This window comes from Balaenoptera acutorostrata, chromosome 10 (genome assembly GCF_949987535.1).
Source record: "Balaenoptera acutorostrata chromosome 10, mBalAcu1.1, whole genome shotgun sequence".
Classification (NCBI taxonomy): Eukaryota; Metazoa; Chordata; class Mammalia; order Artiodactyla; family Balaenopteridae; genus Balaenoptera; species Balaenoptera acutorostrata.
In genome coordinates, this window is record NC_080073.1 from 93181975 (window position 1) to 93208590 (window position 26616).

Below are 26616 nucleotides of genomic sequence, written 5' to 3' on the forward strand. Positions count from 1 at the left end.
TTAAAGGAAAATTGGACGCACAGGAATCACTGATATATACATATTCCAAATTTCCTGCTTTGTGACAGCAAACCAGTATGCTCCTACCCCAATAAAGAAGGAGCTCACCTCTCCTTCTGAGAGAGTTGTTTTATTCCTATTATCTTTCACTCCTGCCATCTAATCGTCTTATGACCTGCCTCGATTTCAATCCATCTGTCGGAAATCAAAGTTCATGCTACTTGTACTAGGCCACGCTCTCTAGATTAGTTTAGGTCTTAGACACCTGTGGCTGTCCCAGGAGCTGCATTACCTTATGGTGTAAGCATGGTGGGCTGTAATCAGAAGATCTAAAGGAAAGCTTAAGTGCTGGCGTTAAGGTGTTTGGAGGTACCAGGGCTCCCTGCTAGACCTTCTCGTCTACTCTGAGAGCACAGGGGCAGAGGTAAAATCCAGTGGGAAAGCTGGCTGACCAGAGTCAGAGGAGGACAGCCAAACATTTTACCCCTAGATTTGCCTGTTACTGTTTTGAGATCATTTGCTGCGTTCTCTCTCTCTCTCTCTCTCTCTTACTTCAGTTCTACTATCCTCAATTTTCCTTCATATTTTTCCTTTTCTATTTCTCCTCTCCTCTTTTAATCTTTTTACGTTTTTTGTTTTAAATTTATTTATTTATTTATTTTGGTCTTCGTTGCGGTGCACGGGCTTCTCATTGCGGTGGCTTCTCTTGTTGCGGAGCAGGGGCTCTAGGCACGCAGGCTCACAAGTTGTGGTGCGCAGGCTCAGTAGTTGTGACTCACGGGCCCTAGAGCGCAGGCTCAGTAATTGTGGCGGAGAGGCTTAGTTGCTCCATGGCATGTGGGATCTTCCCAGACCAGGGCTCGAACCCGTATCCCCTGCATAGGCAGGGGGATTTTTAACCACTGCACCACCAGGGAAGTCCCTCCTCTTTTCTTTTAAACTCTCTCTTCACTTCTCTTTTTTCTTCTTTCCTTTCTCTCCCTTTCCTCCTTTCCTCATTAATTGATTCACAGATATTTTTGCATCCAGTATCTATTTTGTATCTATATAGTACAATCTACTCTGTTACTGGCGTAAAGTGCTGGATCTACAGAGAAGACCAAGGCAAGGGGCTAACCCTTGAATTTATACAGTCGATGTATGAATCAGGACTCTATGGTTGCAGGTAATAGAAATGCAGTCAAGATAACTTGGGGGTGGGGGGGAGGGGAAGTGTTTAAGAGGTAACAGGGCTGTCACCAGGAAGCCAAACATACGGATACAGACAGCAATCTGAAATGGGAATTGAATACAATCCTGACTCTCCTTCCCTTCTCTTGATTCCCTTTTATCTTCATTCTCTCTCTCAATTCCTAATTCCCAGGGAGGGGACTAACTGGCCTTACTTGGTCAGATGCCCAGTCAAGGAGGACAAGGTGTCAGGATCATGACGTAAAAACATGCCTGCAAAACGACATAAAGAACCTGAGTTTAAGTCCTGACACCAGCTGCCCAGGCTGTAGTGGTCGTGGCAGCACTTCTCAGTGGAGACGGCGCTTAGAGGGGTGCTTCACACAGAACACTGAGCCAAGGCCTGAGGCAGGACCCAGCGGGCACGTCTGAGGGTTGACCTTGACCGCCTGCGCACACCTCGGATCTCCCAGAGGAGCAATTTCTAAAGTTCCGTGTGGCCATGTCCCAGGAAGCCTCTGCAGTGCTCTGCCTTTAACCCCTCTGCAGCACCTTGGCATCTCCCCCTGAACTTTGACAGATACCGAAAGCCCCACAGGTGGGAGAAGTTACCTGTGTGCTGCCCACAAGCACGTAGACAGACCCCAGACTGGTTGGAACCAGGTTGATGATGCTGACTCCCAACTGCCTCACCACCAACCAATCAGAAGAATGTCCACAAGCTGATCCTGCCCTCCTCCTTGAACCGTTACTATAAAACCCTTCACTACCCCTTCCAGGTCGGGACACACAGTTTGGAGGGCATTAGCCCGCTGTGGCCCACTTTGCCTGGCAAAGCAATAAAGCTGTTCTACTTCACCAATAAATAAATAAGAGGGAATATCCTGGCAGTCCAGTGGTTAGGACTCGGTGCTTTCACTGCCGTGGCCCGGGTTCAATCCCTGGTCGGGAAACTAAGATCCTGCAAGCCACGCGGCGTGGCCAAAAATAAATAAATCAGTTAATTAATAAAAATAAAAAGAGGAGAGATTTGTTAGAGAATGGGTTTAGCTTGAATATGTTGAATTTCAGATATTAATAGGATATTAAGCGAGGAAATCTGATAGGCAATTATAAAAGTATGATGCTCAAAGAGAAAGTAAGTTGTTAAATATATTGATTTGGACTTAATTCATCTAGAGGTCATTGATACCAGGGGTGTGGACGAGATCACCCAAGAAAATCACGTGTAAGGAAAGAAGCAAGGGCCTATGGGGATCCCTGAAGAATACCAATATTTAAGAGGATAACAGGTGCAAGATAGCCAGCAAAGGAGGAGACCCTAGAGAAAGCAATGTCATGCAAGTCAAGAGAAAAAGGTTTTGAAAGAAGGGAATCCTAAACAGTATCTAATGCTGCATAGAAATGAAGTAAAAGTATAGGAGTATTCAAAAGAAGCCTTTCAATTGCCTATTTGGAGATCATTACTGGTCTTTATGAGAGCAGTTTTAGTGGAGTGCTAGGAAAAGAAGGTACTGTACATTGCATGAGATTAAGGTTTCTTAATCTGAGCACTACTGATGTTTTGAACCAAATAATTCTTTGCTGTGTAGGCTGTCTTGTGCATTACAGGATGTTTAAGCAGCATCACAAGCCTCTACCCACTAGATGCCAGTAGCACCTCTCCCTACTTGGGACGACCAAAAATGTCTCCAGACATTGCCAAATGTCCCCTGGGGGCATAATGCCCCCCCCACTTGAGACTCACTGCATTAGATCGAGATGTGGATGGGAGAGAGACAAAACAAATGTATTTTTCCAAAAAATATTATTAGGAGGCAGCATCATTTTTTTAATTTATTTATTTTATTTATTTATTTTTGGCTGTGTTGGGTCTTTGTTGCTGAGCGCAGTGTTTCTCTGGTTGCATTGAGCGGTGCCTGCTCTTCGTTGCGGTGCGCAGGCTTCTCATTGCGGTGGCTTCTCTTGTTGCGGAGCACGGGTTCTAGGCTCTCGGGCTTCAGTAGTTGTGGCTCATGGGCTCAGTAGTTGTGGCTCATGGGCTCTAGCGCACAGGCTCAGTAGTTGTGGTGCACGTGCCCAGCTGCTCCGCGGCACGTGGGATCTTCAGGACCAGGGTTCGAACCCGTGTCGCCTGCACTGGCAGGCAGATTCTTAACCACTGCGCCACCAGGGAAGCCCAGCACCATCTTTGAAAAACCTTTTTCTTTTCCTAACTTGCAAACATCTGTTTATTCTAAATTTAATTTTTTAAACCCAAGCTGCCTATGGGGAAGATACCCACCCAAACCTTCTCTAGTTCCTTTAAATGAAGAATAAGTTTAAAAAAGAAATATTTTATTTATAAAAGTCTATAGATTCAAAATAGGAATTCTTTATTTATTTATTTATTTATATTTATTTATTTATTTTTGGCCATTTGGCTTGTGGGATCTTAGTTCCCCAACCAGGGATTGAACCCAGGCTCTCAGCAGTGAGAGAACAGAGTCCTAACCACTGGACCACCAGGGAATCCCCCATAGGAATATTTTAGAGTTTCACGTCAATTTTCTAAGATAATACTCCGTTTTGACAATCTTGTGACAATGTTGAGGATTTCTAGCCAACTTGTAGTGGAAAACTCTTTTCTGCCTCTGATGTTATGATTCCAACAGTGATGGCATTTAATATAATCTAAACAATGTTAGTCCATAAGTAGAAAGGCCCCTTTCAACAGAGATGATTTTATTTTACAGAAAACAAGGGAAGTAATACCAAAGCGCTATCGTCTCTATTTTTTTGGCCTCATTCCATGAAACAGTTGATAAGGATATATTAATAAAATGTGTTACAAATGATATTTGCTAAATTTAGAGCAAAATTAGATTCTAGGGCAAATATTTGGTAACCACTTATCCTTTGTTCTCCAACTTTTATTGTCTTACCACCATATCCCTCACCTTCTCCTACTGCTTACTTTGAATAGTCTTCTCTGGCCATTGTCCGAGCTAGAATATCCCATTTATCAACCAACTGGATATCGATGCATTCACATATTTTCAAACCTAATCTCAAATTACTAACCTGTGTATAATACTTTTTGGCTAACTCTACCAGAATAGAGTATGATATCTTGTTTTTAGAAGAACCAAATGTGTCACTATATTTATATTTATGACCAGGTTTAAAAGAGAATCTGGTCATCAGCTTATTTGAGCCATGTTAATTTACAGAGCTGATATTGCTGCAAGGTCTTTAAATGGCATCCAGACAACAGACTCATGCCACTGTCTTAGAACCAAAAGGGGATGCATTTCAATTAAACACATATTTTAGAAGTATTTGTGTTAGGCACTGTGCCAAGGACTGGGAGAGAATAATAAGCATGGATGTGGTCCCTGCCCATGAAGCTTGCAGTCTGGGAAAGATAGATATGTGCGTAAGAAAGATAAGATATCTGTGTGCAGTGGATGTAAAAACTTCTTAAGGCAGAAATGAAACAAATTTAAGAATCAGGGTTTTAGCATTTCCAAAATTAAACCAACAAATATTTTTAAGCACGGTCCCCTGTTGATCCCAACTGTACCTTATTTGGTTGTAATTATCATCCCCTCTGTGCAGAGACAGCAAAGCTCACCAACTGTTCCATATGTGCCCCCATGTTGCCTAGATTCTTTGCAGTGAGGTGGGGTAGCGTGACCCATCTGGCCACTAGCCAATGAGCAGAACTCTAGAAGAGCAGGTATGAGTTCTTGTCTTGCTCTATTCCCCTAACACTGTGAACACTAAGGGCTCATATCGTGATGGTGGATCACAAGACCAAAAGGAGCCTGGGGCAATGAGTAAATCACAGGAAAGGAAGCCCTGCAGAGCTGCCTGAACTGACCAAGAGTTTTATAGAGTGAGAAATAAACTTCTGTTAAACAAAATTGTTTAACTGCTGTTAATTAAACTTTTGCCAAAAGAACCTGTCTCATCCTGATATACCGTTGCAACGCAATAAACAAAAAATGCTCTGAATCTTCATAATAAGAGTTTATTTTGGTTTGCATGCATTTGGCAAATCCCTCTTGACCTCTTACGATGCGTCAGGCCCTGCTTTAGGTGCCAAGAATACTGTGATGCACAAGACAAAGTCCCCGCAGCCACAAGGAGTTTACATTTTAGTGGGGAAGACAGACAATAAGCAACTAGAATTTTCAGGTAGTAATAAATGCAACAAAAGAAACAAAGACCTTACTTCTTTTTTTGTTGTTGTTATAAATTTATTTATTTATTTATATTTTTTATTTTTGGCTGCGTTGGGTCTTTGCTGCTGTGCGCAGGCTTTCTCTAGTTGTGGCAGGTGGGGGCTACTCTTCGTTGCGGTGCACGGGCTTCTCATTGTGGTGGCTTCTCTTGTTGCAGAGCACAGGCTCTATGCACACAGGCTTCAGTAGTTGTGGCACAAGGGCTCAGTAGCTGTGGCTCACGGACTCTAGAGCGCAGGCTCAGTAGTTGTGGCGCACAGGCTTAGTTGCTCCGCGGCATGTGGGATCTTCCCGGACCAGGGCTCAAACCCATATCCCCTGCCTTGGCAGGTGGATTCTTAACCACTGTGCCACCAGGGAAGTCCAAGACCTTACTTCTTAATCTTGCCCTATTTTCACTATGTCTCATCCCTCTCACATTGTTACTTTCCTCCCTACTCAACTCCTATTCTATGCTCCATCATTAAGTTCATTGTCCCACCCATATCCTCAACTCACCCTTCTCTCCTCTCTTCATACTTGTCTGAAAAAAGGCCAACCTGGTTAAATCCAATTATTTGCCACCTTTATACCTAATCCTAGTAGCTGAATATGGCTGCAGAAAAACAATAATTCTGACTGTTCTCACTTTGACTTCATGGCCACTAACCTCAATTGGTCCTCCTTGCCGCTGCCTGGCAACCCTACTACATTCTCTTGTCCACTCGTCTCCCATTCTCCTATATGACTAGCACACATTCCTCTCTCCTGAAACCTCCAACTGTCCTCTCCCACACTGACAATCAATGATTTTGCTCTTGATTTCACTGAGAAGTTCAAAGGAATAAGAACTTCTGAAGTTCCCACAAATCTGCCAACCCCACGCACTGTCTATAGCTGTATCCTCTGTCTTCCCTTCTGCTACTATGTAGAAATTGTCCTAAGGACAGCTCCTCCACTTGTGTACTAGGTTCCATTGCCTCTCATCTCCCATGTAGACATGAAGTTGTGTCACATAGATCCCCCTTCAAGGAAGGACCTGTTGCTCAGCTGCAGAGCCTGCAGTCAGCAGACAGCCTCCATGGTCAGCTTCTTCAGCGGCTGCCCCATCTGTGGTCAACTTCACCCCAGGTCATGCCCTTCCTGGGGCAGCTTGCATGCAGTGACTGGGCAAGGCAGGGGTATAAAAGCCCAGCCACGCAAGACACTCCGAAGAGCTGTACTCACTCCAGAACTCCCCATGGGGTTGGCTGAGGCTTGGCCAGTTCTGCTTTACAGTTTGACCTCTTCCTCTGCCCACTCTTGCTTTCTCCCCCTTCCTTTCACAGGTACTGATTCCTAATCAATACCCGACACCCCAAATTCTGTTTCAGCATCTGCTTACAGAGCCCAACTTGACATACCAACTTTAGGTCAGCTCCAGCTATTGTCCCCTCCTTTTCTTTCATTGCCAATTTCCCCCTCCCTACTGATTCATTCCCATCATCACATAAACATACAGTAATATCTCCCGTCTTAAGAACCAAACTCCCGGGACTTCCCTGGTGGCGCAGTGGTTAAGAATCTGCCTGCCAACGCAGGAAACACGGGTTTGAGCCCTGGTCCAGGAAGATCCCACATGCCGTGGAGCAACTAAATCCGTGCGCCACAACTACTGAGCCTGTGCTCTAGAGCCCGCAAGCCACAACTACTGAGCCCACGTGCCACAACTACTGAAGTCCGCGCGCCTAGAACCCATGCTCCGCAACAAGAGAAGCCACAGCAATGAGAAGCCCGCGCACCACAACGAAGAGTAGCCCCCACTCGCTGCAACTAGAGAAATCCGGCGCGCAGCAACGAAGACCCAACACATCCAAAAATAAATGAATAAAATAACTTTATTTAAAAAAAAAAAAAGAACCAAACTCCCTTTGAGTTACTGCTCCATTTTTCTGCTCCCCCAAAATAGTAAAATTCCTGGAAAGTGTCTGATTCCATTCCTTGCCTACCTGTCTCTCTCTAACCCCACTCCTGGCACCTTCATACTCACCACTGCAGAGAAACAGCTCTTGTCAGTGTTGCTGATAACTCATCATTCTTATACCCAATGGTCAATTCTGAGTGCTTATCTCACCTGACCTTTTAGTAGCTTTGACCCAGCTGATTGCTCTCTCAGCTTAGACACTTCTTAATCACTTAACTTCTGAAGCACAACATTTTTGCTTGATTTTCCTCCCACTTCACTGGGTTCGGTTGCTCCTTGTCATCTCCTTTGCTGGTTCCACTTCCTCTCCTGAACCTCTAAACACTGGTGAGCTCCAGGGTACAATCTTGACCCTCTGCTGATATTCACTCTGTTAGTGAGCTCCTCCAGGCTCAGAGCTTTAAATACCATCTACTACATGTTGACAACTCCTACATCTATATCCTGGGCTAGAGTTTCACTCGAATGGCAGACTCTCGTATCCAATTGCCTAGCCTGAATCTCCATTTGGATGTTAGCAGGAATCTCAGAATTAACAGGCCTAAAAAATAACTGACTCCCCTCCCCACTACTCCTTGCCCCTCCCCTAATAAAAGCCTGCACCCTCCCCCAACCCCTGAGGTCTTCCTCATCTCAGCAAATACATACTCTGTTCTGGCTATTGAACCAAAAACCCAAGGTCATCATAACCCACATTCAGTACTCTAGAGAATTCTTTAGAATATATCTAGTCTTTCTCCACTGCTCTCATTTACTTAAGATCTCTTTTCAAATGCCGTCTTATTAACAAGATCTTCCTTAGTTATCAAATACGTAAAATAAAATCCCATCCATCCTACTGGTACTTCCTATCTCCTTTAACCTGCTTTACTTTCATAGCTATTTGTCATACAATATATTCACTTGTTTCTTTGTTCACTGTCTCAACTAGAATGTAAACTTGAAGTTGGCAGGGACTTAGTCCTAGTGACAGGCAGAGAGTAGGTGCTCAATAAATATTTTTGAGTGAATAAGTGAATGACTGAAAAAGAATGGAAAGGGAATAGTGATGCTATTGGGATAGGAGAAGCACTTGAGCATAGAGCTAAATGACGTGAAGGTGCAAATCACTTGAAGATTCTGAGGGAAAAGCAGTCCTGGCAGAAAAAAAGTGGAAAGCCCAAAGGTAGGGGTGAGCTTGGCTTTATGGGGGAACATCAAAGGTATGTGTGGCTGAAACAGCCAAGAGTGTCAGAGAGATGAAATCAAGACTGTCAGCAACTGGATGATGTAGCACCTTATAAACCATGTGGACAAAAAAAAATTGTTGCCTGCCATTTCAGTAAACAAAGAATGTTGCCTGTCATTCCAGTAAACAGCAAATGTTACCACCATCAAGCCATCAGCCACTGCACCCTGAGGGGAATTCAGGACAGAGAAAAACAGGATACTGGCCCTAGACAGTTAAGATGCATTTCTAAGGACTTCCCTGGTGGCGCAGTGGTTAAGAATCCACCTGCCAATGCAGGGGGCACACGTTTGAGCCCTGGTGCGGGAAGATCACACGTGCTGTGGAGCAACTAAGCCTGTGCACCACAACTACTGAGCCTGCGCTCTAGAGCCTGTGAGCCACAACTACTGAAGACTGCGTGCCACAACTCCTGAAGCCCACACGCCTAGAGCCCGTGCTCCGCAACAAGAGAAGCCACCGCAATGAGAAGCCCGCACACCGCAACGAAGAGTAGCCCCTGCTCACCGCAACTAGAGAAAGCCCGTGGGCAGCCACAAAGACCCAATGCAGCCAAAAATAATAGATAAAAATAAATAAATAATAAATAAATTTATAACAACAACAAAAAAAGAAGTAAGGTCTTTGTTTCTTTTGTTGCATTTATCACTACCTGAAAATTTTAGTTGCTTATTGTCTGTCTTCCCCACTAAAATGTAAACTCCTTGTGGCTGCAGGGACTTTGTCTTGTGCATCACAGTATTCTTGGCACCTAAAGCAGGGCCTGACGCATCGTAAGAGGTCAAGAGGGATTTGCCAAATGCATGCAAACCAAAATAAACTCTTATTATGAAGATTCAGAGCATTTTTCGTTTATTGCGATGAGATGGTATATTAGGATGAGACAGGTTCTTTTGGCAAAAGCTTAACAGCAGTTAAACAATTTTAACAGAAGTTTATTTCTCGCTCACTGCAACTAGAGAAAGCCTGCATGCAGTAACAAAGACCCAACGCAGCCAAAAATAAATAAATAAATAAATAATTTATTTATTAAAAAACAGAGATGCATTTCTAAGGAATAATTTCCAATGAGCCCAATCTCTTGCATCTTCCCATTCATAGAAAAGCACTAAAATCATGAACTTGAGATGTCTTTTTTTTGTGATTAGCAGTAATCTTTTGATGTTTGACTAATGTTTTTGTTTGGGGTTTTTTGTTGTTGTTTTGTGGGTTTCGTTCAGCAAAAACTCCTATATATCCTGGCTCTTCCCTTACTTATTCAGAGCAGTTCCTCAGAGCTATCTGAGAGGCTGTCTCCCAGGTTATAGTCCTCAGCAAGTTCCCCGAATAAAATGTAACTTGCGGTTTCCCTGGTGGCACAGTGGTTGAGAATCTGCCTGCCAATGCAAGGGACACAGGTTTGAGCCCTGGTCTGGGAAGATCCCACATGTCGTGGAGCAACTAAGCTCGTGCGCCACAACTACTGAGCCTGCGCTCCAGAGTCCGCGTGCCACAACTACTGAAGCCTGCACGCCTAGAGCCTGTGCTCTGCAACAAGAGAAGCCACCGCAATGAGAAGCCGGTGCACTCCAACGAAGAGTAGCCCCTGCTCTCCGCAACTAGAGAAAAGCTCGGGCACAGCAATGAAGACCCAACGCAGCCAAAAATAAATTTATTAAAAAAAAAAAAAGTAACTCGCAACTTTTAGGTTGTGCATTTTTCTTTGGTGGACAACCGTAAGTATTTTGAATTTTATTCCAAGTATGATGGGGAATCATTGGAGAGTCTTAGGCGAGTACCCAATCTGATAATTAAAACAAAAATACAAACAAATCACCTTGGCTGCTACGTGATTAGTAGGAGGTGGGGCTAGCAATGTGGAAGCCACCTGACCAGTGAGGGACTATGTCAAAATCCGAGCAAGAGAGTGGACAGGATCTGAGTGACATCAGTAGAGTGAAAAACGGTTTAAAATTTGAGGGTATAAGTGACAGGATTTGCTTACGTTTTCAGTAGGGGCACAAAAGGAAAAAAGAAGATTCAAAGAAAATGTCTAACTTTTGCCTTACAAACCGGAGTCCATTCAGGCAAATTTAACTGATCATATTTCTGTTAAGTTCGTCCAGTAAAAGGATCCTTTGGGCAGACAGTGGTTGAGGACTTCGGGGGGAAAAAATGAAGGGAATCAAATACAGTAAGGGGGAGCATTTGGGCGGGGGGAAGCACTGTGTTTTTTTTTTTTTTAAACAAAGCCAAAAGATGAGTTTATTGCAAGGGTTTCGACCTGCAAGCCCGGAAACTCAAGGGTATGGGAGCAATGTGTTCACTTTTTTAAACGTTGAGTTTTAAAGGATTCTGCGGAGCTGGCCTAGAACTCTGGGAGAAGAGTCTGGAATGGGTGATACCGTATTTCCTCTATTATAACTAACACACATGATTTCCCCCTACATTTACAGGTCTGGAAATCTTTTTCTCTCCGGTGACTGTGAACTTTCAACGTGGTAGGGGCTTTTCCCTTGCGGTGCACCTTACAAGCAACGGGGTCCTCCGAAATACAGCAGATTCGGGAGTCATCACTCAGCGTGATCTCTGGGACCCAAATGGGATCGCTCACTTAGTTATTCCCCTCAATCTCTGGGAAATACTGTAGCAGCGACTTCACGGGATGTAAACTTCTTCACCACCCTCCGACCGCCCCCTCCCGGACCCGCGGCCGCTTCTCTTTTCCGGGAACGAGCCACGGAGACAATACACATGCAGGCCCTCTAGCGTTCTTCCGCTCGGCGCCGCCTCGCCGGTCCCGGGCCCGCTCCCGCCCGCCGCCCGGGAAGCGGCGCTTTCCCGGCAGAACGCCGACCTGACGCCGAACGCCGCCGGGGCGGCCCGGGAGCGCGCGGCCCCTCTGCCCGCGGCCAGGACGACCCTCGCGCCCCCGCCGCGGCCCAGCCCGCCAGGGCTTCCCACAGAGGCGCCGGCCCACCCCGCCTCCCCCACTCCGCGCGCGCCAACTCCCAGCCCGCGGCCCTGATTGGCCGCCGCATTCCCGCTTTCCTTCCCGAACCGCCATTTTGAAAATCTTGTTGATTCTGGGCAGCAGAGAGCGCGGCGCAAGCGTCACGCCAGCGAGCGGCCGGCGCGCGTCCTCCTCGGTGCCCGTCGCCGCCTCCCGGAGCGTCCTCGTGTCCTCGTGCGCCAGGCCCGCGGCGGCCGGGACCCGTGGTGAGGGCCGCGTTGGCGAAGGAGAGGCCGAGAGGGCGCACGGGGCCCGCCCGCATCGCCGCGGCCATTTGGACGGCGGCCTGGGGCGGGGGAGGGGACGCGGGGCGGCCGGCGGCGCGGACCGGGCGGTGGGAGGGGCGGCTAGGCGCCCGCGCTTTCCCGCCTCAGGACAGCCGGACTGCCCGCGGGGCAAGAGGGAAGCCGCCCCTGGGGAGTGAGAGCAGCAGATCGGGCTACGCTGGGAGGCAACTTTGCGGTCAGGTTTCCCGCGGCTCCCGGGGGCGGCCGGCTGGGGCCGCCGCGTCCTTCCAGCCGGGGGCGAGGGGACCGAGACGTGTGGCTTCCTCCCCGCCCGCAGGTCCACAGCATGTCCTCCTCCGGCCCTGCTGCAGAGGGAGAGGGAGCCCCCGCCCAGCCCGCGTCCGAGAAAGAGCCCGAAATGCCCGGCCCGAGAGAAGAAAGTGAAGAGGAGGACGAGGACGACGACGAGGAGGAGGAGGAGGAAGAGAAAGGTGGGGAGGAAGTCTCGTTGCTAGTGATCGATTTTACCGAAAACGGTGTTCTGGCTGTTTTTGCGCTTAGAGACGCTAAATCGGAGTGATTTTCAGTAAGAATGTTTGCGGAATTAGGGTTTTTTTTGTGTTGAGCAGTAGCAGAGAAAATAACTTTGGGAATTCCAATTTAAAAAAAAATGACTCGTTCCGTTGTTACTACTTTGGAGTGCAGTTTACTTCTCGCCAGCAGCAGAGAAGTTCATACCATTTTATCATTTGACAGGAAGTTTGTAAGTTTCAGATCTGGTTTTTTTTTTTTTTTTTGGAAACTGCTAGCCTTGGAGGTTACTAAGGTAATGTTTTATTTTTGCTAATTTAAGTACACGTCCTTTGCCTTTTGAAGTTATTGTAGGGTCCTAACGGAAAGCACATATTAAGACTTGAAAAAGTTAGTAATACGAGTCCTGGAAATATTTTAATAGTTTTAATTTATTTGCCGAACTTCAGCAGACGTTCTCTTCAAAGGCTCAGGGGAGTTACTTTCACGGGGAAACACCGGTGAAAGCTGTCGCTCCCTTAGAAAGTAGTTACATACGAAAGCGGTGAACTGTGAAAGAAAGTTAAATGAGGGCTCAGCGCTGTCTCAGTTTTGGTGTTGAGGGAGAGCGGTAGTAGCCCGTTTGGACGCACGAAACCGAGGAGCCGTAGAGAATTGAGTGGTGCGTCCGTTTATGCAGGACGCATGGGGCAGTGCCTGTGAGGTGTACCAGCTTCCTAAAACGTTTCTAACCACTTAAAGCTCCGTGCCACAGATCTTAGCCTTCTCTCGTGGTGTTAGCCCCGTCTAGGTTTGTTTAATATTTGACTACCGCTCAACCAAACTTGGGAAGAGGTTTGAGGTTTTCGTCCCAAACCCAGGTTTCACTGTCAATTTTTTTTTTTTTTTAAGTCTAAACCAGTCCACCGTCAGCACTTTTTATAAATACATTCTGGGTTGAGATTACACCGTGTGCCTTTTGTTTGTCTAAAGTGGTATGTGCTCCAAGAGGGGAAGCATGTCCACGTTTAAGTACAAAAACGCTTAGGAAAAATATGAATTATTTTTAAATTATTCATAATATAATAACTGAAAATTGGCCGCGGTATCTCACTACTAGTCCAAGACTTTCTCAGCGCTTTTTCCTCCAATTTTTGGTTTTGGATACCACCGAGATGATGAATTTCTTCCCATCAGGAAGAAATTATAGAAGTCATGTAAAAATTCTATAAATGACCAGTACAGTAATGCTCGGGAGATTGATGGCAGTTTAAATTGTAATTTTTTTTTTTTAACATGAAAATTAAAAAAAAAAAATTATCCCCAGGCAGTTCTATAGTTGTCCTAATTTATTATTGTTCTCATTTTCCTCATTTGAGGTGTTTGTGGAGCAGTTGAAATTGTGGGTGTTTTTATCCTACTTGGCCCTGAAAATTTAACTCTACTACTGAGGCATCATAGAAACAAGACACTGAAATTTGTGCCAAGTAAGGGGGTGAATTGACTTAGCTTGGCAGTGGTTTGGGGAGTGAGGGGAAGGGCGGTAGGCGATGCCTTGTAAAAGATGACTCCTAGGTTTCTGTCTTTGGCAGCTGGGTGGATAGTACTGCCATTTTCTGAAAGATAGAATTCATGAAGGTGAGTGAGTTTGGAGATGATTATGACTTCTGTTTTGGATGCACTGAGTTTGGTGCCTGTAGGACATGAAGTGGAGCTGTTCACTTGACAGCCTGAAGCTCAGGAGAAGGCTCTGGGCTGGAGGTGGACCAGGAAAGTCATTAGCTTACAGATGGTAATCAGCAGCAAGCAAAGGGCTTCTGTCACGCAGGGAAAGGGAGCGGAGTGGTCACCAGTGTTGCTTTAGAGGGCTTTCTCTTCATGCTACACTCCATTGCCAGCATACCCCTGCTGGAATCCCTTTCTTTTTACTAATTCCTTGTGGGCAGATCCTTACATCTCCAAATCTTACCTGTCCTTCAAAGCCAGATCCAATGTTTTGGTCCTTTTTCCATAATCCAAAAAGAATTACTCTTCCATCAACTCACAGAACTTTCTTTTTTTTTTTATTAAGGAAACCAGGTCCAGCAGAGCTGAAACTTTATTTATTATTCTTTTAAATTTGTTTATTTGGTTGTGCCGGGTCTTATTTATTTATTTTTATATATTTTTTAAATTTTTGGCTGTGTTGGGTCTTCGTTTCTGTGCGAGGGCTTTCTCTAGTTGCGGCGAGTGGGGGCCACTCTTCATCGCGGTGCGCGGGCCTCTCGCTATCGCGGCCTCTCTTGTTGCGGAGCACAGGCTCCAGACGCGCAGGCTCAGTAGTTGTGGCTCACGGGCCTAGTTGCTCCGTGGCATGTGGGATCTTCCCAAACCAGGGCTCGAACCCGTGTCCCCTGCATTGGCAGGCAGATTCTCAACCACTGTGCCGCCAGGGAAGCCCAGAACTTTCAATTTTATCTTTCTTAAAGTGTGTTACCATCTTCTACCTTGGAGTATATTTGTGTCTCATGGACCCCAGTAGACATGATCTCTTTCAAGAAATATTCAGTTTCTTAGTCATCTGTTGATGCCTCCTTAGTATCTAGTGCAACTTGGCACAAAACAGGCATGCAGGTGAATGAATGGAAGGACTTCCAACAATCTATAGTGTCCTCTTATTTATCTGACTTTATCTCAGTCAGAAAGTAAATGGGTTTTAGAAAAATCCAGCCTAGGGACTACCCTGGTGGCTCAGTGGTTAAGATTCTGCCTGCCAATGCAGGGGACACGGGTTCGATCCCTGGTCCAGGAAGATCCCACATGCCTCAGAGCAGCTAAGCCCGTGTGCCGCAACTACTGAGTCTGCGAGCCGCAACTACTGAAGCCCGTGGGCCTAGAGCCCATGCTCCGCAACAAGAGAAGCCACCGCAATGAGAAGCCCGCACACCGCAGCTAGAGAGAGCCTGTGCACAGCAATGAAGACCCAACACAGCCAAAAATTAAAAAAAGAAAATCCAGCATAATGTTTAAATTGTAAAATATGTATATTACCTAGCTTAGAAAAAAAAGCAGTCCGGACTAAACATTGCAAAACTTTTTTTACAGGGTTTTATGACCATTATTATGAACATCATTTATTGAACTACAAAGTAATGCCCTCCCAATTGATTGCCTTAAATGTAAACTTGTAGAATTTTACCCTAGCCATAGTAACTCCAGGCTGCTCTGCCTTACTGTTGTTTTTCTTCTGTCAGCTTACTAAATTATTGCTTTGCCCTGAATATCTCTTGAAGTTCTTATAATCTCAATCTAAACTTGCTGTTTTCTGATGTACGGTAAATGGAATCCCAATTAATAGAATTATGTGTAGTCAAATCGTAGGTTTAATGAGCACCTTGGCGATTTTTCACAAATAAAATGACTGGACTTCCATAGCAATAATTGTAGCTGGATAGAAGTTTGTTTGCTTTCTGATTTTTTTTTTTTTAAACTGGTTCCCCTGTGGGGTTGCCAGGTAAGTAAAGTGTTACTTTTAAAAAACTTCAGTGATGCTATTAACTTATCAAGTATTTTCATCTCTATTGTATCATTTGCTTCTCAAAATCATGCTCAGGAGAAGAGTTTATGTTTATGTAAAAAAGTTAATACCTTCTTTAAGCTTTTTGTTACTTAAGAAGTATTAAATTAATTTCTAGAAAAGAGTCTCATCGTGGAAGGCAAGAGGGAAAAGAAAAAAGTAGAGAGGTTGACAATGCAAGTCTCTTCCTTGCAAAGAGAGCCATTTACAATTGCACAAGGTAAGTTTATGTTCCTTTCATTTTATAGTGAAAATGCCTAAATGTACAAAATGATGGATAGCAGTGCTTATTAGTTTTTAGTGTTTACTAAGTAGCAATATATAACTGGTGTAATTCTACTTAATTTGCCCTATTAGAGCAGAAGTTATATGTAAATTATGCTGTAAAAATAATTCTCATTAAATTAAATGTTCTAACACATAATGGGTATTTAACATGGTATTTTTTCCTAGGAAAGGGGCAGAAACTTTGTGAAATTGAAAGGATACATTTTTTTCTGAGTAAGAAGAAAACGGATGAACTTAGAAATCTACATAAACTGCTTTACAACAGACCAGGCACAGTAAGACCTTTTTTATACCTTTTACCTAGTAGTATACTTATGTGTTAAAATACTTCACAATAGAAGCATAATTTTAGTTCTGGAAAGGACTTAAGCAATCAACTAGATCAATCTCCATACCCTACAAAAGTGAGCCAGCCGACACACTGTTGAATGAGTTATCACAGGACACGTAGCTGGATATTAGCCATTAGTATTTTAACATCCAGGGCTCTTTATGCTGTAGTTGTTTTTAAGGCAAACTGAAATTTCACATTGTGAAATCAAAATTATGATGATTTTAGTGATTTTAACTGTATTAGAAGAAATTTATTTTTTGGATTTTTTAAAAACTAATTTATATTTATTTATTTATTTGACTGCACTGGGTCTTAGTTGCGGCACACGGGATCTAGTTCCCTGACCAGGGATCAAACCCAGGCCCCCTGTATTGGGAGCACGAGGTCTTAACCACTGGACCACGAGGGAAGTCCCTTTTTTGGATGTTTCTAACCATTCAGAAATAAATGATACAGCATATTGTATCTCATTTTGAGGAAATATCTGTTAAACTAGGTGGTAATTTTTTGCCAATGTTAAAATAAATCAGTGTTTCATTTACTGAATTACTATACTGTACACACAACTTCAGTATTCCATATAAGTGAGGAGACTTTGCTTTGAGCTGTGAGTGGGCAAAGTAAAGTTTGACATTGTTTGACTGTGAAGCATGGTAAAATTTATTTTCATGTGTGTTACCTCATTCGACCCTGACAACAATCTAATCTACACAAGTCCCATTACTGCTAAATGGTATTAACTTTTGGAGGTGCTCTGTTCTTTACTTTTTAAGGAATCAATCCCTGACTTTCTGTTGGAAAATAAGAAATATTACTAGTAACTTGTATTATTTAAGGAAAGGATGTCATTTTTTTTTTTAATGTTATTTATTTATTTTGGCCACACTGCACGGCTTGTGGGATCTTAGTTCCCTGACCAGGGACTGAACCCGGGCCCTTGGCAGTGAGAGCACGGAGCCCTAACCGCTGGACCGCCAGGGAATAGTCTGTCTTTTTAGTAACTTTCCACATCCCCTGGTGCTGTCAGATAACATTTAGTTGTGGTTTTATAATTACTAGTAAAAATTCCCAGATGAAATACATTTCAATTCAAGTTGTTATTTTCAAAGAATTGAGTTTGTGAACACTTTATAATGTTAATATTTTAGTAGCAAATACAGTTTTCCAATGTGAAGAAAAAATGTTGAATACACCAATATTATAATGTGGAGACAGGTGTGAAAATAAAGGTGTTGGCTTTGAAATTTGTGTACATCACTGGGTAATAAGTAGCATTAATGATAGGAGAAACATTTTCAGGTGTCCTCATTAAAGAAGAATGTGGGTCAGTTCAGTGGATTTCCATTTGAAAAAGGAAGTATCCAATATAAAAAGAAGGAAGAAATGTTGAAAAAGTAAGTTATTTTTATAAATATCATAGTTAATGTGCTTCAAACTTAATTTTAAACATTTAAATATAACTGCCCTTACGTTTTCAGTGGACTGCTGATTCTTTGCTTTAAATTCCAAGACCATGTCATCATAAAGTATTAACTATTTCCGATAAATAGCGGCTGTCAAGATTATTGAAAACTCAAAGACATTTCTGTTTCTTAGAAGAATGATACAGGTAAATCATTCACACAGTACAAAATTCAGGAGGTCCAAAGGAAATGTAGTGAAAACTCTTCCATTCCTGTTCCCTGTCAGCCACTCTGTTCTCCCACTTATAGGTACCATTTAAACTATTTTGAAGTTAATCAATTTGATAGAAATCATTTCCATCCTAATGCAAACAAGATGATATATTCTTTAAAAAAATTTTTTTTAATGAGATGATATATTCTTATAAGAGTTTTTGTTTGTTAAGTCCCCTGTAGTTTAAAAACTCTAAGTATTAAAGGTCATTACCTATACCTTGTTTGAGACATTGTCAGTAGGAATACTCAGGGGAAAATGTATTGTTTAATCACCAGCCAGAAGAATTAACAAGTTTGTGAATTTTATAGTATTGAAAACTTTTTATGTTATATTTCAGTGAACTAAGTGAATTTATTTTCATACCACCTTTAAGACTTAATTGGTAAATGATGTTTTCCATTTATTAATAATTACATCTGGTTGTATTTTGTGCAGTAGTCACGATTATCGGGAGTACTTCTAAGATTCAGAGAAACATTGGCTGTCTTCTTAATGTTTGTGGCTTAGCCAGTTTGGTTAGCTGTTATCTTTATATTGTGGAGAACGTTTATAAACTTTCCTACGTAATCACATTGGTTTCTTCCATTATCTGTTTCAGATTTAGAAATGCCATGTTAAAGAGCATCTGCGAGGTTCTTGATTTGGAGCGATCAGGTGTAAATAGTGAACTGGTGAAAAGGATCTTGAATTTCTTAATGCATCCAAAGCCTTCTGGCAAAGTGAGGATCACTTTTTACTATTTCAGTAACAAATCAGTTATTTGTAGTGTCTCCATTCTCTTTTTTTCTGGAACGTTTTAATTAGCATTGCTGTCAACATTCAGTAATATCTTTTACATTCAAAGAATGTGCCTTCCGTGGACATATCTGCAACAGTTTCATGATAGAAATAACAGAGAAGGCATACGGATGTGTTTTCCCTTATCAGATGTAAAGGATGTAAGATTAAGAAAAATAATTGTTAACTAAATGTCAAATGGGACAGAAATACAAAGGAAGTATCCAGAGTTATGTATCTACAAGGCACTTGAAGAACAGAAACAGGTTGAGCTGAGGGTGAGGTGTTGGGCTGGTGAGGGAGAGTGTGCAACCTGTAATCAGATCAGGAAAGGCAAGGTGGTGTATTAGAGCTGGATATTTACTAGATACTGGAATAAGGTTATGAAAAAGTGACAGAAAAAAGCTGGCTCTTTGAAGTTTCTTGGACTGTATTTCCAGAATCATCAGGAGAGCCCAGGAGCTGGACAAGGAAGTAAAAGTCTTACAGTTTTCACTACTCTTCTAAAATCTGGATTAGGTTTGCCCTGATTGTTTAACAGTAACAAAGGACATCACTGAGTTGAAATGTTTATTGAAGTGTTAATTATATGACCTTGCATTTTCAGTTTGTTTTCAATCTTTTAGCAGATATTTTCATATTTTCTCATTTTGATAGGAAAGAAATTGGGAAGAGATCTAGAGGGCCTAGGAGTTCAGGGGAATACCATCAGTGAGGGGAGAAGGGCATTAAGATTAGAAACCAGAAAATAGCTCTGGGACTTTTTGTCTGCTCTTGGTCCTGTTGACCATTAGCTGGATAGTGATACCTAAGGATATTTTTGTCATACAGCTACAAACTGAAGGTGTATGGTAATGGGGAAGGAGGGGTTCTAGTTGATTTATTTAAAAGGTGAGTTTGAACACTATTTCCCCAGAAGCAGTTACTAAGTTGCCTGAGTTGTGAGGGATATGTTTATATTCAACGTTTCCTCGGTGATTTTCAAATGTGTTAGTTTCAAGACCCAATTACCCTCTTAAAATCAATGAGGACCTCAAGAGCTTTTGTTTATGTGGGTTATTTTGATATTTACTGTATTCTAAATTAAAACTGAAAAATTCTAAAATAACGACAGGCTCACTACATGTTAACAAAAGTAATATTTTGTATGAAAAATAACTATACTTTACAAAATTTTAATGAGAAGAATGGCATTCTGTTTTTGCAAATCTGTTTTATGTCTGGCTTAAGAGACGACAGCTCTATTCTCATTTGCTTCTGCATTTCCTTCTGTTGCAATGTATTGATTTGCTTGAAGTACATGAAGAAAATCCAGCCACACACAGCTGTGTATCTAGAAAAAGGAGGGATATTTTTAAAACCCTTTCAGATAATTGTGGATAGTCTCCTTTGATATAACACCAAAACTCCACAGTGGGGAGGTTCTTAAAGGTTAGTTGTAATGTATCTAAAACCATGTTAATAAACTTGGACCTTTTACCTATGCATGATTTTGTAATACGCACTCTCCATTTGGAAAATGTTGGTTCCCTGAATTATGCATATCTTCCAAATGCTGGCGCATTTCACTGAACACTGTCAAAAAGTCACATTCATTAATATAACCATCGTCTCATCAGAAAAAAAAATCTTTAGGTATTGGGAGGCTGTCAGGTCCATGATAGTGGATGTGAACTTTCCAAAATTTTCATTTTCACTTGAAATTTATCATGGGCAATAAATACTGTCAGTTTTTTTTTGAGGTGACAGGCTCACATTTATTTTTGAGACTATGTCTATCACCTAAGTCTGAATAGGCATAGTTTTTAAATTATTCTTTTAAAAATGATATTCCATGAAAAAAGGTAGCTTAGTTCACTGCTCAGTTGTGCAAGGGCTTTTCCTTGAGAAGATCAGTGAACTTCCTTATGTAGCCAAAGTACTCTATGTGTACCTCCCATTTTGTTACACAGATGTTATAAAGACATGTACTCAAAGGTTGAGAGTTAACACAGTATTTACTGTTTCATCAAGAACCGGTGTGTGGTTGTGAGGAGTATAATGACTACAAACACAGTTTGCTGCCTCCATCTCGATAAGGTACCAGTAGGTTTACCCACCTTTGCTTTTTGCACAATTACTACAAATGTCAACGCAGTGAAAAGAGCGAATAAATAATGCCTTGGTATTATTATGAAAATAGTTCTGACCTTTTGGACTTCTGGAAAGGTCTCAGGAAACCGCAGGTTCCATGAACCAGACTTTGAGAACCACTGTTTTATCCTTTTTTATGGAATCTTACTCTTACATCCATTTTTCATATCTGATTCTGTGATGATTACTCCTTAATCTAATGGTATCAATCTCAAGCTATTTTCTGTGCTACCATATGCTTCCATCATTTAAGGAAAACACTATAAAGTCATTAATACTAATTTTTTCTGCTCTAGAATAGTCTTAAAATTATTGATTTAACATTGTTTTACTATCTTTTTGTACTTCTAGCTTGACTATTAATCAGATTTTGTTTCCAAAAAGGGATGATGCTCTTGACATTGGATTCTGATTAATAGATTCAGCTATTTTTAGAACCAGTATAGGAAAGCTCTAAGGCATTTATATATTATTAATTTTTTAAAATGAAAGTCTCCTCATTTATTTTTAGAAGTTGCATTTTCTTGATTGGTTTCTTGAATGATGCAGCATTCTTTCATTTTCTTGTATAAATTTATCCAGCATCCATTCCAGTTCTCATCTTACTGGTTTCACATACAGATTATATTCCTATTACCTGCATCTGGATCCTGAGCTGACATAGTGAGGGATATCACATTTTTCAAATATATTCATGTCTTGGATTTCATTTAGTGAGTAGTGAGAGTTTGGATGGTGAGTTACCTTTTCTCCAAACAAGCATATCGAAGAATTTATCCAGATGGGTTTGGTTCCTGGTAATAGGTGGTAATGGCAGTAGTTCACATAACAAGGTTATCTGTATACATTCTAGGAGGTTTCTTGTGGAGAACCTCTCTGAGAAATATCTTTGGTCCACTAACTTATTTTCTGGAGGTACCTACATTGGCTGTTTCCCAGTCTGTCTTTAGAGAAGGGTAGGTTGTGTGGGCAAGCTAGAGGCTGTCCTGTGGGTTGTAGATAGCCTGAAAATGCCACATTACACAAAGCAGCCACCTTTTCTTAATTTTTGTACAGGTAACAGTGACCCCTAAGACTGAAAGTTCCTGGAAGAGAAGGGACCTGTGGTTCTGCTAGTTTCATGAGAGATAGCTTAAAGTTACCAATAACATTTACACAGTCGCGTATCTTAAGGTTACGTTACAGAATTTTCCTTATTGTAGAAAATAACATAGGCAAAAATAAAGACAAAAGATGCCCGTGATTTTAGAAGTAAATAATTTTAATTCCTTAGTCTTTGTCTTTTCAGATCCTTTATGCAAGGTTATTTTATAGTTTTCAATTTCAGAAGTTAGTAAGTACTCCCCTAAGAAAGCATTTAAAAATTAAATTTATTAGTCAAATTATTTTCCTCATGTGATCTCTGCTTTTTAAATATACATGGTTTAATTGAATATCAAAGTAATGGCAATGGTACTTATTTTGTGGTTCTTAATTCGTTTCATAATTAACATACTCAACACTTATTGCATATTTAAAATCATCAGTGAGAATATAATCCTGGCATTATTGAAAGTAGAACCCATAGGTAATATGAATATAAACTATATGTTTCATAAATTCAAGATGTGTAAAGTGAGGTTTTATTTCCTTTATGGATGATTCCTCCTGGTCGATTAGTGGGTCCCCTAAAGCAAGAAGGCAGTGATAGTTTTAATGCTTGTAGGAGTGAAGTAAATAGCAAGTCTAACTGAAAATATTGTCTTGATGAAGTGTAAACAAATACCTGAACTTAACACAGTGTGCACTTGGGCTTCTAGTCCCATATCAGAATGTAGAACACAGACTTCTTTCAAATATGTGAAGAGTCTCTTGCCTAGAACCTAAGGTTCTAAAAAAATGGAAGGGTATTGGTAGTGCAGACAAAAAGGTTGACTTGACACATGAAGTTAAAGATGAGTTATTCTCTGTAAAGCTGCTAAGCTTGGAAATAAAATTTCTTGAGACAGGAACAAGAAGAGTTGAGAAGTAGTTATCAAAAAGAGGTGATTGACTTGGAAATATAATACCTCATTGATGTTATCCTTATTTTACGCAGCCATTGCCAAAATCTAAAAAAACTTCTAGCAAAGGCAACAAGAAGGAACGGAACAGTTCTGGAATGTCCAGGAAAGCTAAGCGAACCAAATGTCCTGAAATTCTGTCAGATGAATCTAGCAGTGATGAAGAGGAAAAGAAAAACAAAGAAGAGTCTTCAGATGATGAAGATAAAGAAAGTGAAGAGGAGGTAAAATGTTGGGGTTTTTTCCTCATTTCTTTCCATGGAGAGAGTTAAATACTCCTGCTATATAATAGATTAAGACAAAGCATAGATTTGAAGGAACTATATATGTACCATGTTGGTTTTTAATTCCAAAGACACAGAAATGATTACGTGTAAACCCTTTCTTTCCCTTAAGGAGCTTTTAGTTTTATTGCCATGCCAGAGTGTAAGAGTTGGAAAAGAATGAGGTTGATGTGCACTAGGTTTGAGCTGGACCTTGAAGACTAGAGTACGTAAATGAAGGGCGAGGAGTGCATATCCTGACAGGAACACAAAGGAGATTTTTAAAGAAATTTTTCATAGTATATTAATATTTTATGATTGACTTGTACCATTTTATTCTGCTTTATGCAAAAAGCAAGGGGTTTAAGGACCACCATTTTATCTCAGTTTGGGATTATTTAATGACACTAGTGGCATTTGAAGTTTATTTGATTGGTGGGCAGATTTTGTGTCACTTAGGAATGCCCGTCATTTTCTTTTACTTGGGAGTATTTATAAAATGTTGAGAATATTTAGTTTCCGAAGAAAAACTTTGGGAAGAGGAGAGCTGCTGAACCATGTAAGGGGTTAGCTTTACCCTCTCCTTAATATGTATCTTCAATCAAGTAGATGAGGAAGAGGGTACAAGGAGATGATTTCCTGTTATTGTTAACAGTGTTTTGCTGGCTCTATTTTAACTTGTTTTGGTGCTCTCTTTAATGATCAAAACTTGATCTGTAAATTGGGTAATCCCCCTTGTCTTATGTAGGGGCTTGATTAATGTGGCTTGACATTTTGGACCAAGATGATTCTTTGGTGTTGGAGGGCTGTCTTGTGCATTGCAGAGTGTTTGCCCACTAGATGCCGGTAGCACATCCCTGCCCCCAGCCTCCAGCTGTGAAAACCAAAACTGTCTCTAGACATTGCCAAATGTCCCCTGAGGGCAAAATCACCTTCAGTTGATAACTGCTGGATTAGAATAAAGATGTGGTGAACTGTGATTTTATAGGTGTGCATTTTGTGTATACTTGTCTTTAGGTATTTAAAATCCGTGCTTGTTTTAATGTCAGATTTTATAGACTTCTATAAAGCTAAGTATAGAATGCTTCATAATTTTAAAAAGGATACTACAGATCCAGCAGGTGTTTCATAACTAGTATCTTAATATATTTTTGGTGTGAAGGAAGATGAGTAATCTGAGCACTAGGGTTTTTATGGAATAGATTTTAAGGACATGTAGGAGGAAAACGTGTTATTTATATGTGAATATAAATAGTAGCAATTTTGCAGTAATAGATTTCCTCATTCAACAAATTTTTGGTTATCTACTATTGTGTATTCACTACGCTTCCCAAGACCTTTTTAAAGGCAGACTTAAAGCATGAAAAGTTGTCGTAGAATGTAAACATCTAATTTTTTTTGTAGAAGCAAGATGATTAGGAGCATGGCCTTTGGAAACTGGGTTCAAATCCCAGCTGTACTCTGATTATCACTGTTTGACTTTGGGCAAGTTACTTATAAATTCTGTACCTCAGTTTCCCATCTTTAAAATGGGGATAATGATAGTACCAGCCTCCAAGGGTTGTATTAAGTGCCTTTATTTAAAGCACTTAGAGTAGTACTTGGCACAAGTACTATATAAGTGTTAGCTGCTGCTATTACTATTAGTATTAAGATGACATTTTACCATATGCAAGATTTATAAATCCAGTCTTCTTGTCATTACTAAGGTGCAGGTTAAAAAGTGAGGATATTTTACACTCGTTTTCTCATTTGCTTTCCAGATTATTGTCCCTTTGTTCTGAATAGAGTTAGTTGACATCTGTGAATGTAGATGACTCCTGATTTATAACCATATTGGTTCCTGGATAATGATTACAAATGGAACTGTCCCACTACAAATCAAAGCCTTAAACGAGGATCATTTGCTAGAAACCCAGGTCAAATGATGAAAATCCATGGAGGAAAAAAAACCACAAAAATGCCTTTCAGACATTAAGTATATAAAGTCACACAATATAAAAGCTATATCATAATGCTCTGTTTTCTGCTTTGGTTTTTCTACTTGGGCTGGTATTGACAGACTTCATAAAATATAATGCCAGTAAAATCTGGACTGAGAAATCTTTCTTTTTTCCTGATAAATCACCCTCTAGCAAACATAGGTATTCTTCATTTCTTTAAAGACGCCTTCAAATTTAGGGCCATCCTCCTCAAAAACTTTATTGCTGATTCCATTACTGTGAAAGGCTCTGATTGCCTTTGAAAGGTAGGTGCTGGCAGGAAGGATAGTATTTCTATAGTAACTTTGTTTTCCCTTATTCTATTTTTTTGAAGAGTCTGTTAAGTGGCAGCCTTGTTAGGGACTTCATAAACTGAGGTATTTTTGGTCAGTACTATGAAAGGACCTCTTTTCTAAGAGGCTATACAGAGGAATTGCAGGCTGATTGGAAAAGTTGAGGATTGCTTATAGATGGAATTTTTTTTGCAGATTTTTTTTCATGGAAAATTACTGGGTTAATACTATTTATTTTTATTTCCTGAAATGAATTTTTCCTTCATAGATAAGACTTCTCCCTGTTAAGATCAGCTTCTTGTTTTAGATTCTTGGAGTAAATAACTGAACTTGTTTCTTGTTTCCTCTGTAAATTGAGAGCTTTGGACCAAATAATCTATATCATATTGCTGAAGTCAGAAGTTTTAAGCAGAAATCCAGTTCAAGTTATAGTTGTTCATTAGCCAGTTATATGAGGCTGAATATTATTCACCTGCTACTTTCCATATTTAGCTGTGTGAAAGAGTAGGATACTTAATTTATAAGTAAATATTATTTTAAAATGTAGGTTTGAAATCACTGAAAACTGCAGTTAAAAAAGAATTGGCAGGGTTTTTTTTTTTTAAGTCTTTTATATGAAATATGTCACATTTAGCATGTTAGCCAGCAATTGCTAAGACATTTTGTTTGAGGTTCTCTGTACCTATACCTCTGTTTCTATGATATGCAGTGAGCGGTTCACAGCAGTTTTTAATTCTCTTTTTCTTTAAAATTAATTCAAATAAGAAGGTGCTCTTTCTGAGTGTGACCTGGGTAATAATTCCTTTATAAAAGAGCTGGTCTAAACTTGTTTATCACCTTGGCTCTTGGACATTTGCTTACTTAGGGCAGTAGAGGGAGAGCAATTTGGAGCCAGGAAGAAACTGATAGATGAGGTTTCTTTAGAATGAGAGAATAGAGGTTTAATTATTTTCTGTAAACTTATTATGAA

The 26616-nt window shown here is 41.0% G+C and overlaps 1 protein-coding gene across 3 annotated transcripts in view; it reads left to right on the forward strand.

Annotated features, from left to right (window-relative positions):
• Positions 1–11613: 11613 nt before the first annotated feature.
• DEK (DEK proto-oncogene) overlaps positions 11614–26616 on the forward strand; it is a 29727-nt gene continuing 14724 nt past the window's right edge. The window contains exons 1-7 of one of the 3 annotated variants that reach the window (XM_057554762.1): positions 11614–11767; positions 12126–12279; positions 15973–16074; positions 16308–16417; positions 17776–17870; positions 18755–18875; positions 23144–23332. In XM_057554762.1, the coding sequence (XP_057410745.1) occupies positions 12135–12279; positions 15973–16074; positions 16308–16417; positions 17776–17870; positions 18755–18875; positions 23144–23332 (762 nt within the window). In that variant the 5' untranslated portion in view covers positions 11614–11767; positions 12126–12134. The other 2 variants (XM_007197156.2, XM_007197155.3) reach the window with 2 other exon arrangements.